At 39.9% G+C, this 12,589-nt stretch overlaps 1 protein-coding gene across 1 annotated transcript in view; it reads right to left on the bottom strand.

The window, feature by feature from the left end:
• RAPGEF5 (Rap guanine nucleotide exchange factor 5) overlaps positions 1-12,589 on the bottom strand; it is a 33,891-nt gene that overhangs the window by 13,671 nt on the left and 7,631 nt on the right. The window contains exons 6-10 of the mRNA XM_010173940.2: positions 11,198-11,347; positions 8,841-8,938; positions 6,992-7,114; positions 5,594-5,772; positions 2,236-2,326 (exon numbers count right to left, since the gene is read on the bottom strand). Coding sequence (XP_010172242.2) covers positions 2,236-2,326; positions 5,594-5,772; positions 6,992-7,114; positions 8,841-8,938; positions 11,198-11,347 — 641 coding nt within the window. The remainder of the gene's footprint in view (positions 1-2,235; positions 2,327-5,593; positions 5,773-6,991; positions 7,115-8,840; positions 8,939-11,197; positions 11,348-12,589) is intronic.

Genomic DNA, 12,589 nt, shown 5'->3' with positions numbered 1-12,589 from the left:
AAATATGGGTTCTAGAAATTAGCATGCATCACGCTCAGTGCTGTTTGATACAGCCCCCAGTGCAGCGCCAGAGAAAGAGATCTTTCCTTAACAAACGATTACTCCATTTCTGGTATCTCACCCTAACCCCATGGGGACGTGCATGAAGCACCTTCCAAAGGAGCCCAGGCACAAACTACCTTCTTGTCCCACGCGCTGACACCTGCTCTGCTCTGCAGGCATCCGCTTCCTTTATCTCTAAGATGCTCATCATACTCAAAGCAATTGTTCTACAGGTTGAATTTTGCTGCTGGTTTTTCACACTTGAAGAAGGGTGTGGGGACCTTAAACTCTGTCTGTTTTTTCCAACCATACTAGTTAGTCTAGTAGAGGATATCCCCTCTTAGTACAAACCCTCTGTCCTTAGACCCTGACAGTCACAGTAACACTGCCAAGAGAAGAGAGATTTAGAACAGTTAAGGTTAAGTGGATGTGCAGCATGATTAAAATGCTAAAATAACTGAATATGGAATTGCAAATACACATTTTTAGTATCTTCAATCAGGGGAAGTTAGGCTCATTAAAACCTGCACACTGTAGAAAAAAAGAAGAGCATACTACTTGTTTAAGAATTCACGTGCATCGCCAATATAATTTAGTGTCAAAATGGTTGCTTAAATTTTGGTGGCTTCATTTACATGTGTAAGTAATCATAATTAATTTATGAACATTGCTCTACTTTCTAGAAGACACGTTACTAATGCAAATAACCTTCTGCTTTTGAAATTTCCAGTGCAGTCAAGTTTTACAAATAAAAAATAGCATGAGACTTCATAAATATTTTACACACAAAACGTGACATATTTACAACGATACATATGCAGAGGCACTTCTTGTTCCAACAAGCAATATATTCTGCTTTTCCTGAGAGAAGTCCACTGGCAGTGCCTGATGTGCAGAGGTCTCACCACACAGAAGAGTTCTGCGTGTTTCTGTGCAGGAGAGATCTACACCATTGCCACCATTGCCTCTGATGCAGTACTTAGTCCCTTCCACTCTCCTACCAAAGCCCAGGGAAAGGGGATGAAAGCAACCCATAAGAATAAGGGCAAATATTCCTTAGAGGGGCATTTTAGAAATAGGAGAGACAAGGGATTTCTGTATTGTGATCCTCAGGTATGTATTTTTCTCTGAAGTTTTTGCTTTACCTGTTATTTAAAGTTAGATCCGCCTTGCCTATCTGAGTCCCTGTAAACTCCTCCCGTCAGAAGCAGTCACTGCGCTTGTTTCTCTCCATGCTGAAGCCATTGACACAGGGCAGTGATGTTTCCACGTGCATGATTTCAGCTAAGGGGGAAGACTTTTCTCTGGAGAGTGTCAGATAGGTGTAAGTCTCTGAAGGCCATTTGGTTTCAGCTGTTGGTGCCCAACAGTATCTCCAAGGCACAAGATCACAGCTCTTCTCTGTCATTTTTTTATTACAGATTGATATTTTTTTAGTACTGCCTGCCTGTGGTATTTGGGGCATGGGTGAGGGATAAGGCTTCACCCCATCAAACTAAATTACTCCTTCCCCAATTTTTTTGGTTCATCAGCAGGTATAGTAAGCTTGCAGACACTACCACTCAATAATTTACTTGGATGGAAAAAAAATCCACAATATAAACACAGATTCCAGTGGGACTCTCCTCTAAACATCCTATGTTCTGTCTAGCAACCAGTAGCTTCTTTAGCAGACAATCTCTCTTCTCCATTATGCTCCTTATTCATGGCCCATTTCCTAACTTTGTTGTTCAAGATGAACAACTGCAAAAGAGCTGATGAAGGAAAATTAAAGAGGGTTTATTTCTACTTCATTTTTAGGGGGGTGGTTTTTGGGGGTTTTTTAAATGAAATTATTCCATAACAACTATTGCTTGTTTGGAGTAACCTTTATAAGACTTTCTGTTCTGACACTTACTTAAAATATTAGAATAATTTACCCGACTCTTTTTTTCTTTTTTTTTTTTTTTAAAGAGGGTAAAATCTCCTTGCTTTGTTCTTATTTAAAAGCTCTGGAAGGACACATTTAGTTTTATTTGAATAGCTGAGTACCTAAGGTTTCAGGTCACAGAGAAGTTTCTCTACTCACACTCATTCCGTGTTTAATTTCAGCATGAAAAATCAATAACCAGAAAGAAAACATAATTCACCAGTATACAAACTTTGTGAGAAACAGTTTTGACAGGGTCTAAAAGATACAAAGGCACGTCTTACCTCCCAGGTCTGAGACAGCCGGCTGACAGATGCAGTGTTGAGACCCATAACAATAGCAAAGAATGAATTCAGATTTCTTTGGGCTTTACAGCTGTGGAATAAAATATGAATGCTGTATTCTGATATTTCTGTACTCAGAATCAGAGATAAATGAAACGTACAGGTATCCTAGGTTACTGAATCCCATTTTAACCCTCAGCACTAACATACAATCATCTTCCACATAATGAACTCATTAAATGTCCTCTCATAACCACCTGCAGTCTAGGTGATGGGGTCTTTAAGAAGTTTTTTTGCAAATGTTCCACTGCCTTGTCAACCCTGTTGTTGGCAGGTTATTTCCTCCCTTTGCTGTCAAAAGTAATTTTCCCTTTTCAATGTTCAAGTTACTCTCAGCTGTCCTTTTCCATACAGAATCACTCCTTGACCTCTATTCTGTTGTATTATAAATATTTTTGTTCCCTTTCTCATCTTTTCTGTAAATTGCACATCATTGGTTCCTTCAATTTCTCTTTGTGGTCATGGCCTGCAATCTACTTTTCCATATTGTTATTATTCTTCATTGAATTATTTGTAATTCATTTTAACTTTTCTCTCATGTTTGCTTCTTACCAAGGAGATGTAGTGAGACAGTGGGGAGGGAAGGAAAAGCATAATTACTCTTTTGGCTCAAAGTTCCTGCACTTTTTTCCTATGCAAGTATAAAACAAATATCAAATTATTTATTTGGAATAGCATCATACTTTCTCCTTGCCTTTAATTTGTCATCTATTATCACTCAAGGACCTCTGTCACAGTGCTGTTCTTTACAATCATGCATTTATCTCTTCAGCTCAGTATTAGCATTCCCTAGTTGAATTACTTTGCATCTATCTAAATTAAATCTTATCCTACTGTTGTTTGCACATGCTGCTAGACTCCTTAGATCATTCTTTTTTCTTTTTCTATCCTCCAATGCATTTGCAATCCCTCATAATTTTTATTGTCTGAAAATTTGATTAACGTTCAAGTTTATGAATTAGTTGCAGTTAGCACAGGTACCAATACCGGTCCCTACAGAATTTGCTTGATACCTCTATTCTTCGACATATTACTATATATGATCAGACACTGCTTATTTCTAGTCCAATAGGAAATTTGAAAGCCTGAAATATTGAGTCCTTTTCAAACAAAAAGATTCCCCTTTCTCTTGCAGATTCTTGAAGACCACTATAAACATACATGTGCATGTGAGAGTGAGAATCCTCTGTTAAGACAATTTTAAGTATGAATGAATCCACTGCCTTCACTGGGATTTATCATCGGGGAAAAGTACATGCCAAGGCCTTAGACTGGAAGCTCACCAGCGCTTGTTACAAGTTTTATAAAGCTCGCACTCATCGCTGTGTACTGCCTCGAGACAGTGTATTTCTCACTTCACTTCAGCCATCTTAAAGTTAATCCTAACTGTTGCTTAGACTCCTTTTATTGTTAAAGTCAGGCAGCTCCCAAAGGTAATTCGTTCCAAAATAAGAAAGGTGTCAAACACAGCCTTAATAAACTGTCTATTGGCTGGTCCCATTTCTCACAAAGAACTGCAGAGAGATGGTATGGCTTTCACAGTCAGCCACTGCTTGGGGAGCAAGAAGGCTGCTGTTACAATCTATTTATTATAACCCTACATTGACCTGTTTCTGAAACTCCTCAGGTTGTTCATTTCTAACAACTTGCTAATTAATTTTCTTTATTGAATGACTTGTTTCCTATTTTAGGCTAGCTGATCAACAGGAGCATATGTATCTCTGTTTCAAAAACTGTCTCCCTTTTATGTGTTGACAGACTTGTGCAAAAGCCTTCTATCTTCTTCAGGCATTCTTCAACAGTGAAGCACACAAATGTTTAACATGAGATCATAGTCCTGGTGCTTTCCTGACAAGCTGAAAGTCATAGACAAAGATTCCTTGTTGAATTGGGGAGCAGCCAGAGCTTTCACAGCCCCCTACCTCCCTGCCTTAGTCATAAACAAAATAATAGGGCTGCTTGGCTTGTGCCTCATGACAAGAGTCCTGTGCTTAGCACATCAGCCTTCCAACTTAATTGTTCCTCTTTCATCAATTCTTCCGGAATTTACAAAATATGTTAACACCTTCTTTTAGAAAACTGCTCCTCTGATTAAACACATCCCACACAAACTACACACTCACTTATTTGTGTATCTATTATTTCACCATCTGCATGCTACAATGATGCGTGCTTCTGCAATGCACTAGGAGAGCCTGTCTACTGTTTACTGACAACTGTATTTAGTCTCCACAACTTTGGCTTTTCACTTTACAGAGATGGAATTCATTCAAATAGAGCAACATTTTAGTCTGGTGACAAATATATCCCTATTCAAGTCAGACAGACACGAAACTTTTTCTGGAATGCAAATTAATGCTACTGTGGTGCAAGCAAGGGACACAGAACCATCCGTTTTTGACGTAATTGGACCAAACTTGGCCACTGATAAGGCAGAAAATGAACGTATTACTGGATACCATACAATTTGCAAAGTAAATCAAATCACATTTATGAGCTACACTAGATTAGAAGAATTCATTTCACCAAAGGCACTGCTTCAGCAGAGAACAGTCCTTTATATGTAAGTGCCTTGCAAATTAAATCAACTCAGTCAATGAAGGAAAAAATTATACATTTTCCACTAACATGCATATTCAAATATTGCAGAAGACCAACAAGTGGAGAGAGAGGCAAAGAGAATGGTTGCATGTATTTAAATCACTCCATTCTATTGGTTAATAAAATAAGAGTGATTAAAGAGAAAAGAACTCTGTGTATGGTATACATTTGTATTCTGTTCCAAGGCACAGAATAAATGCCAGCACTATTTAGTAACAGCACAAGAACAGACCATCAAATTTAATTAATTAAGAGCCCCCCCACTCCAATAAATAAAAGAGTACTCCAAGGAGGACAACATGGAGCAAGAGCTCACTGCAGCCAGTTACCCCTCTAGAGGCAGGACTTTCAAGATTATAACAGAGTTTTTTGGTTTCCGTGTAGTAGTATGGTCCTCAGGTGACCCCTGCTAAGAAAGGAGACATCTCTGCACCATCAGGGATAGTGCAGTTGACGTTGCAGATACAATGGCTAAGATGCTGAGGAAGATTTGAGTAGCATATACTCCACCACATCTAGTTTTGGCCAGTGTTTGCTGTTGTTATATATGGACTGTTTTATCTAGGTATGCTTACTATACTGTTAAAACATGGGATAACAAATTAGTTTTCTCTCTTTGCTCTTGCACCTACTTCTTCTTTCCCAACAAATAATGCATGTGAACTCAAGGATTTGTATTGCAACTTTAGTTACTTACTGGGCAGCAATCTTGATGAACTTTTTGACTAGCTGTACACGTTTGCAGAGTGGGCTGCAGAGGAGTATCTCGGTGGCGACCCAAAGCTGGACCTCGTTGCACCTTTGAAGCAGGAGACTGAGATTCTCAGTGTTTTCAGCACTGCCCTGTCTGCTGAATGTGAAGTATATCAGCTCTCGCTGGAAGACATTGGCAACATTATTAGGGATATAAAACCAACTTAAATGTAAATGAATTATAAATTACTTAGAAGTATGTTTTTGAAACAAGACTTGGTTACAGGTGGTTATGTTTTTATTATCTATGAGCCAATCACAAATGATTCAGGGTCCAGGTTTGGCTTAGCAAAGTCTAGAGGCAGGTGGACTGGAAGTCCTGCAAGACGTATTTTTCTTGTGAGATTTCCTGCAGTTCCACTCTGGCTACAGCCAGATACAGCACACAGGCAATCTGTGTTTTCCTGTATTTCATCAATTCTGTTCCAGTATGAAAAAGTAACTACATTAGATCATTGCAGAATCTGAAAAATGTCCATTCAAACATCTTTCTAAAAACAGCCCAGATTTCAGGAACAGAGGTGAGGGTATGGAATTATGCACAAAAAACCCAAAACAAAACCAACAAAAAACTTGACCAGCTCTAGATTTAAAGTGTCTAACCTGAATAAAGGAACCTGAAATGAAAGATCAAGTAAAACATCTGATGAGAAACAAGGGAATTTCTCATTCATTTTCTCAGAAAGCCATCATGCTTTTCAGTGAATGACATTTTCAAGTGACATTTTGTACTATTAACTGTGTATTTTACTCAGCAGCTCACACCAGAACCTATCAGTCAGTGAAACAACCCAAGAGGCACTGAAGTAGGCCATTATCCCATTTTATAAAGCCTTCTCAGTATTTTTTATCTCACTGAAGCCTAACAAGAACAGTAATGTGACCATCTAAACTGCTGAAATTGTGATTTCTTTTGTGGCTAAAGTGATACCAAGGACACCTATTCGTAGAGTCCTATATTCACTGAAATATTATTGAGTGCAAAGAATAGTCTACATATACAATATTCACAGACAGTTTTTAAAGAATAATCATGTTGTTTTACTCCCTTGAAGCAAATCTCAACAAAAACCATTAGGTATACATGGAACATATGAGATGCCCCAGCACAGGCAAGTTACAAACCTTTGACAAATTTTTTCAGTATCAAGGACTGCAACACATCTCTTGGACCTGATTCAATGCCACCACTACTGAGAGCTGCCAACTCATACTGTCATGACAGTGAACTGAGAACCAAGGAATACTGATGCTCCAAAGTGCTGGTGCAACATCAGGAAATCATAACGGCACAACGTTGCATGACAATAATATATCTGGAAGTGGACATGGTGCTTCTTACCTCATGAATTGCATTGAAGAGGCTCCAGTCAAAGTTTGTTAGTTCTAAGGCAAGATCCCAGGTATTGATTCCCAAAATTCTCACAGACCTTTGCTGCAATTCCTCTTTTTCAGCAAAAGGGTTCTAAATCAATAACCAAGAGAAAAAAAATCCTGAGCAAACGCCAAAAGTTCTGCAATGAAACAGCTACTGGACCAAGGTACAAAACAGAGCCGAGTAAGTAATCTTCTCTAAGTGCACCCTGAGGGCTTTCTCCTCTCTACTAATCAAAATCAAGGAGTTACAGCCTATTTAATAAATAGCTTGAAAAAGGAAATGGGTCAATAAGATCAATGTCTTCCTATCGGATTAGGCCTCTCCCTCTGTCTATTTCTCTAAACCCTGAGGACAAAACACTGACCAAGCAGAAAGCATAATGAAAATAAAATCCCTGAAGCCATTAGAAAATAAAATCTGAATTAAGACACCAGGAAATTTTTGTATTATAAAATAAAGGAAGCATTCTGCAAACACACTGGATTTAGAATGAATACACACAACCTGCCCATCAATCCACCTTTACAAATAACATAAATCCTTCCATTTTATGATTAATTTACTCCAAATGTAATCACCAACAAACAGTAAAACACTGTGGGTCATGACTCATAAAAGTTACTTAGCATACTACTGGGGAGTGCACCAGTACTGCTGGTGTTAAGGGTCATTTGACATTTCTGCTATTAGCTCAGATTTTCAAAGGTTTGCATTTCTCTTGTTTTGTTTTGTCTTTTTTTTACCTCATCAGGCTGAAACGTGGCACATGAACCCTCTACCAAGGTGAAAGATTATTCTTATCAGTTAAGCCATTATTTTGGTCCTATATTTCTGACAGTTACATCAAGTTTTGCAATTTTTATTATGTAACTAATGAAACTAGATTGGCAGTCACCTGTCTGCACTGGAAACCTTCCCTTAATATTCACATTTTTATAAGTGGCTAGAATGCCAGAGATAACGGGGATGACAGATTACATTGATAATGGCATGTCAGCTCTTCAGGGCACATTGATCCAACAAAATGTAAATAGACATTCCTCATCCCTGGGATGAATGCACAGATCCTAGTGGTACTGACAGCACGTTAAAGTCCATTGCGATACCATTCCTGCGCTTTCCTTGAAACAGCTGCAGAGTCAGCAGAAAACTATGGAAAGAGTAATTCTGTGAGAGCCCGACCATTCCTGTCTCACCGAGGTTTAGGGAAATCATGGGGGGAGAGACAGACAGACAGAAGGGAGGGAAGAGGGCATACCATCAGTCATATATGCCAGCCACAGACCATGGCTGCCACAACACTGAGGTCACACTGATGCTCAGTAATTTTGGTAGAACTCAAATGACATCTATTTCTACATGTAGCAATTCCACAGAGTCTGTCCATCCCTTGTATGACTATGTACCAGCCACTTTAAGTGTTACAGAGGTACAAAGGGGTAAAAAAAAAAGTCAGAGAGGCCCTGAATAATCCTCATCCCATCCAGTCCTGTACAAGCACAAGTCAACTTTTCCAGGCTGACGCAGATTGAAAGATTTAAACTGTACAGAAGCTTTGATCTATTTGAAATTGAACAAATTCCATTACTGTTCAGTCAAATAACTGCTGTTAATACAAGATTTTTTTCCCCCCCAGGTACAGAGAAGCTCTGTAAGCTTTACCAAGGCAGCAAAAAATAAATTCTGTATTGAAAAAGCCCTCCGAGAGGAATATCTTAAAGGTCTTTTCCAACCACTATGATTCTGTGATTCTGTGTGATTGATCTGGGGCCAGACAAATAAAAAATGGGAAGTATAAAATACACATCCTTACCAAAGAATCAGTCAGATCTTTTCGGTAGACAAACATACGACTGGATGACTCAAAAGATTTTGAGATAGCCAAGTCATTTGGTTGTAGTTCATGTTTTTCTGTAAAAACAGAAAAGAAAACACAGAAGCTTCAGGAAAAGAGTAAAAGCAGTCTATAAGTATGAGGAAAAACATCACAAATATATTTGTAAAGCCACATCAACTTCTTAAGAGCACTAATGTAACTAAGCATCAAATGCGGTCCCTATGAGGACCATCATCTCCACGCTATTCAGGTACCATAAAGGCACCATCTGATGCTGGACTAGAGCACAAAAACTTCCAGCATTTGCTTTCAACCTGGACTTCACACAGGACAGAACAGAAAGAAACCCTCAAATCATCTAGTCTTACCTCCTGTGCATTATAGAATATTTCATTTCAAACCAGTGCATCTACTGTAAATGTGACTTTTGTTAGAGCCAAGTGTCACTGGCAGACAAGGGCAAGAGCGGAGATGTCATCAGTAGCCACAGCCATTCCACAGGAAAAGTAGTTTAAAGGATCCCAACACCATGAAATTTACCACATGGAGCAGAGCTGAGGAGTCCTTTACAGCACAGTATTTACATAAATTCCTCTAGACCTCGAGTAATTAATTTAGGAAGTATCCAAGTGAAAGAGCAGGACACACCAAACCAGTAGCAAAGAGAAAGGACTTCCCCCGCCCCCCCAACTCCAGAGTACTGGTTCAGCTCTTGGATGCACTAGAGAAAGGTGTGGGGAAAAGTAAAGCAAAACCCAGAACACAGCTAAAAAATTGCCCTGGGAAAACTCTCATCCTGCAGGCTGGTGTTTACTGCTCACAGCATAGGAGCAACAACACGTAAGAACAAAGATACTGAAATTGTGGCATTTTCAATTAATTCCGGCAACATGACTAAATAACACTTCAGGGGTTACAATGGTCACGCACATGACAGACCTATTGTACCTGTGTTTTAATCACTTTTTTCTTATTGAACACACAAGTGGCAACCACTTCTATTTTGCGGCCTTTCTTGGGAACCAATGTGGTCTACGGATAATAATGTGTTTTATTATTTATGAATTGTTGGTTTTCTTTAGCTAAGCAGGCAGTTAGCACCAGATTTATTATTGATATCAGAGCAAAACTTGCCCTGCTCTTGAACAGGAGCAGAAGACCTGAAAAACAAGAGCAGCAGAGTGATTTTTGCAGTGCTGCAAAATACATCAGAGGCGAGTTTGGGTAAAATGACTGTGTCTGCATATGATGTATCCCAGCTGGCCAGGGTGCCTATGTGCAATGCTCCTATGTGGCCACTACGTGCCCAGGCTCTTGGCAGCCAGGGCAGGGCACCATCTCCCTGCTTCCCACACTGGCGCCCTGCAAAAAAATGGTTATTTAACTGCGCTCTGTGTGGGGGAGAAAAATGTGACCTTCCACTTCTGAATCAAACAAATAAACAGAACAAGGCAACATTTGTCTATATTTCACTTAACTAGACTGACAAAGTAAGAATGAGTGCCATATCTTTAAGGGTGCATCCTTTGTCTCAGGGGATTGACAATAACTAACGTTGCCTGAGAATATGGCCAAGATATTCTAAACTCTTAGACCTTTCTCACAGGTTCAAATTGGCGTTTTTATGCACCTAGTTAAATTGCTTCCTTTATACTTCCTAAGAGGCAAAAGGCACCACAATGAACAAAACTATGTGACTGAAGACCTTGAGACCTGGCAGACACCAAAGCAAAGCCTGGAGGGTTGGCTGGTCCCTAGTATCAGCCTGTGATCAGTCTGGTCTTCCTTAAAAAAGACAATAAGCCTTTCTGTTCAATGCGAAGCAAAAAATGTCAGTCGTAAACAAGACTGCTTAAAAAATACTGCTCAGATTGCTCTCAGTATCTCAGCTGTGCGAATATGTCTCCCTCCTTTCTGCTGGCGAATATTCATTACCCATGCGATAAATGAGGAAACAGCCGTGCGTACAGTATTTGTTATCCCCTTTTATATTTTTAAAGCAAACCATGCCCCATCGCCTTCCAAATTAATTTAAATGCCAAAGTAGAAGATTTATCTATGGGGAAAAAATAAAATCTTGCAGTACTGCTGGAGACTGAGAGTCCTTTGCACTCCCTTCCCATCGAGGAGATGCTGTATCCAAAGATACCTAAGAATGAGCTGTTGCCATGGAAACGACTCTCTGGGAAGCAGCTCCTCATTGTTCCTGTGGTCACCCAGCTGTGGGCCAGCACAGAACAGCTGTATCCCTGCACCAGAAAATGTCAGCCCTCCCTTACGAGATGCACTAAAAGATGAAATTCAGTGTAAGCAGATGAAGGGAAGTTATTTACCGCCAGAGAACGTGACTGTCACCAGCGCCAGCTCCTCCTCCGGGTACTGGATCTTTTCTGCCACAATCTTCAGTATCTCCTGAGCTGAAGTGGATACTTGAGCTTTCACACTGACATAGGAGTGCTCTGTTATATACACACGGCAGAAAACTGCACAAAGGAAGAAAGAGATGCTCAGCAGCAGGCAGAAGCAGCTCAACAGAGCAGGGGAAAATCTCACAGACCCAACCATGGCAACACCTGGCTGCTGTGGCTGCAGGAAGGATGGCCAACCTACAGGGACATGACACTGAACATAAACATCACCATTTTTTTCTCCCTGGGAAATGAGAGGGTCAAGCAGATGGAAACAGAGACGCCCATGGTTGCATTTCTGCAATACCTATTTAAGACATCCTACTGTGAGGACTTGTCACAGACAACCTCTTCTACTGCCTATCTTCTTTACAAACTCAGCTGTTGCCATCTTTTCTCCTTTCCTTTTAGGTTCAGACAAATCACCATCCTTTCAATATATTTCATATTGGCTGCAGAAATTATTTTGGACCTCCACTTCCATCTGGAATAGGAGGCTTTGCAAGAACAGCACTTCCTGGTCTTCAACCACTCCCGCTAGCTTATCTGTCTAGACATCTAAGCTACTTCCATTGTCAGGGTATTTTAGCACCAGCAGAGGCTGCCCAAACAGCAATGCAATTAGTTCTGACAACTCTTCCTGAATCACTTGCAGCACACATAAAAGGGACTGGTTTGGAGAAATTCCACGGGCTCATCACTTCCACTGAAGTCCATGAGTTGGTTAGGCTCTGGGAGGGAGATTCCCAGCAGTAACGCTGCGGTCAGCTCAGGTAGGACTTTGTTTCTGCTACAAAAAGGGATATACGCTCCGTTTCCTCTGCTTGCCAGAATTTTAGGTTTACATCTTTTGCTGAGTTTGCTGTAGCCAGTTCTTTGAAATACAGCTGCCTTACTTAAAAGGGAAGAAACAGAGCTTCAGACTTGCATAAATATTTCAAAAATTACTACATCTGCTAATGAGAATCACCACAATTCTTGGTTTCATATTCACTTTAGTACTTAATTAAACTTTCCATTTCCTTCTACTCTAGCACTTCTTATTGCAGACAGGCTGCTACCATGTCAGTATAAGACAAAACTTTTCTTCTTCAGAAATGCTGAGGGTTTTTAAATTATTTTTATTGACAGATGTATGTAGCAATAGCTCTTTGCTTGTTCTACAATCTTCATGACTTCAGGGCACTTTAATTAACTGAGACCATGCCAGAAGCGGTTAAGAACTCTGTCCTCAAGAATATATCTCTTTTTGTGTTGTAGTAAAGAGAAAATGAAGATGAGAAGGAAAGAGGGACTTAACACTTAACCTTAGGGAAG

This window comes from Antrostomus carolinensis, unplaced genomic scaffold (genome assembly GCF_000700745.2).
Source record: "Antrostomus carolinensis isolate BGI_N321 unplaced genomic scaffold, ASM70074v2 scaffold9928, whole genome shotgun sequence".
Taxonomy (NCBI): Eukaryota; Metazoa; Chordata; class Aves; order Caprimulgiformes; family Caprimulgidae; genus Antrostomus; species Antrostomus carolinensis.
Note: the sequence above shows the minus strand (reverse complement) of the source record. Positions and strands in the feature narration are given on the sequence as shown.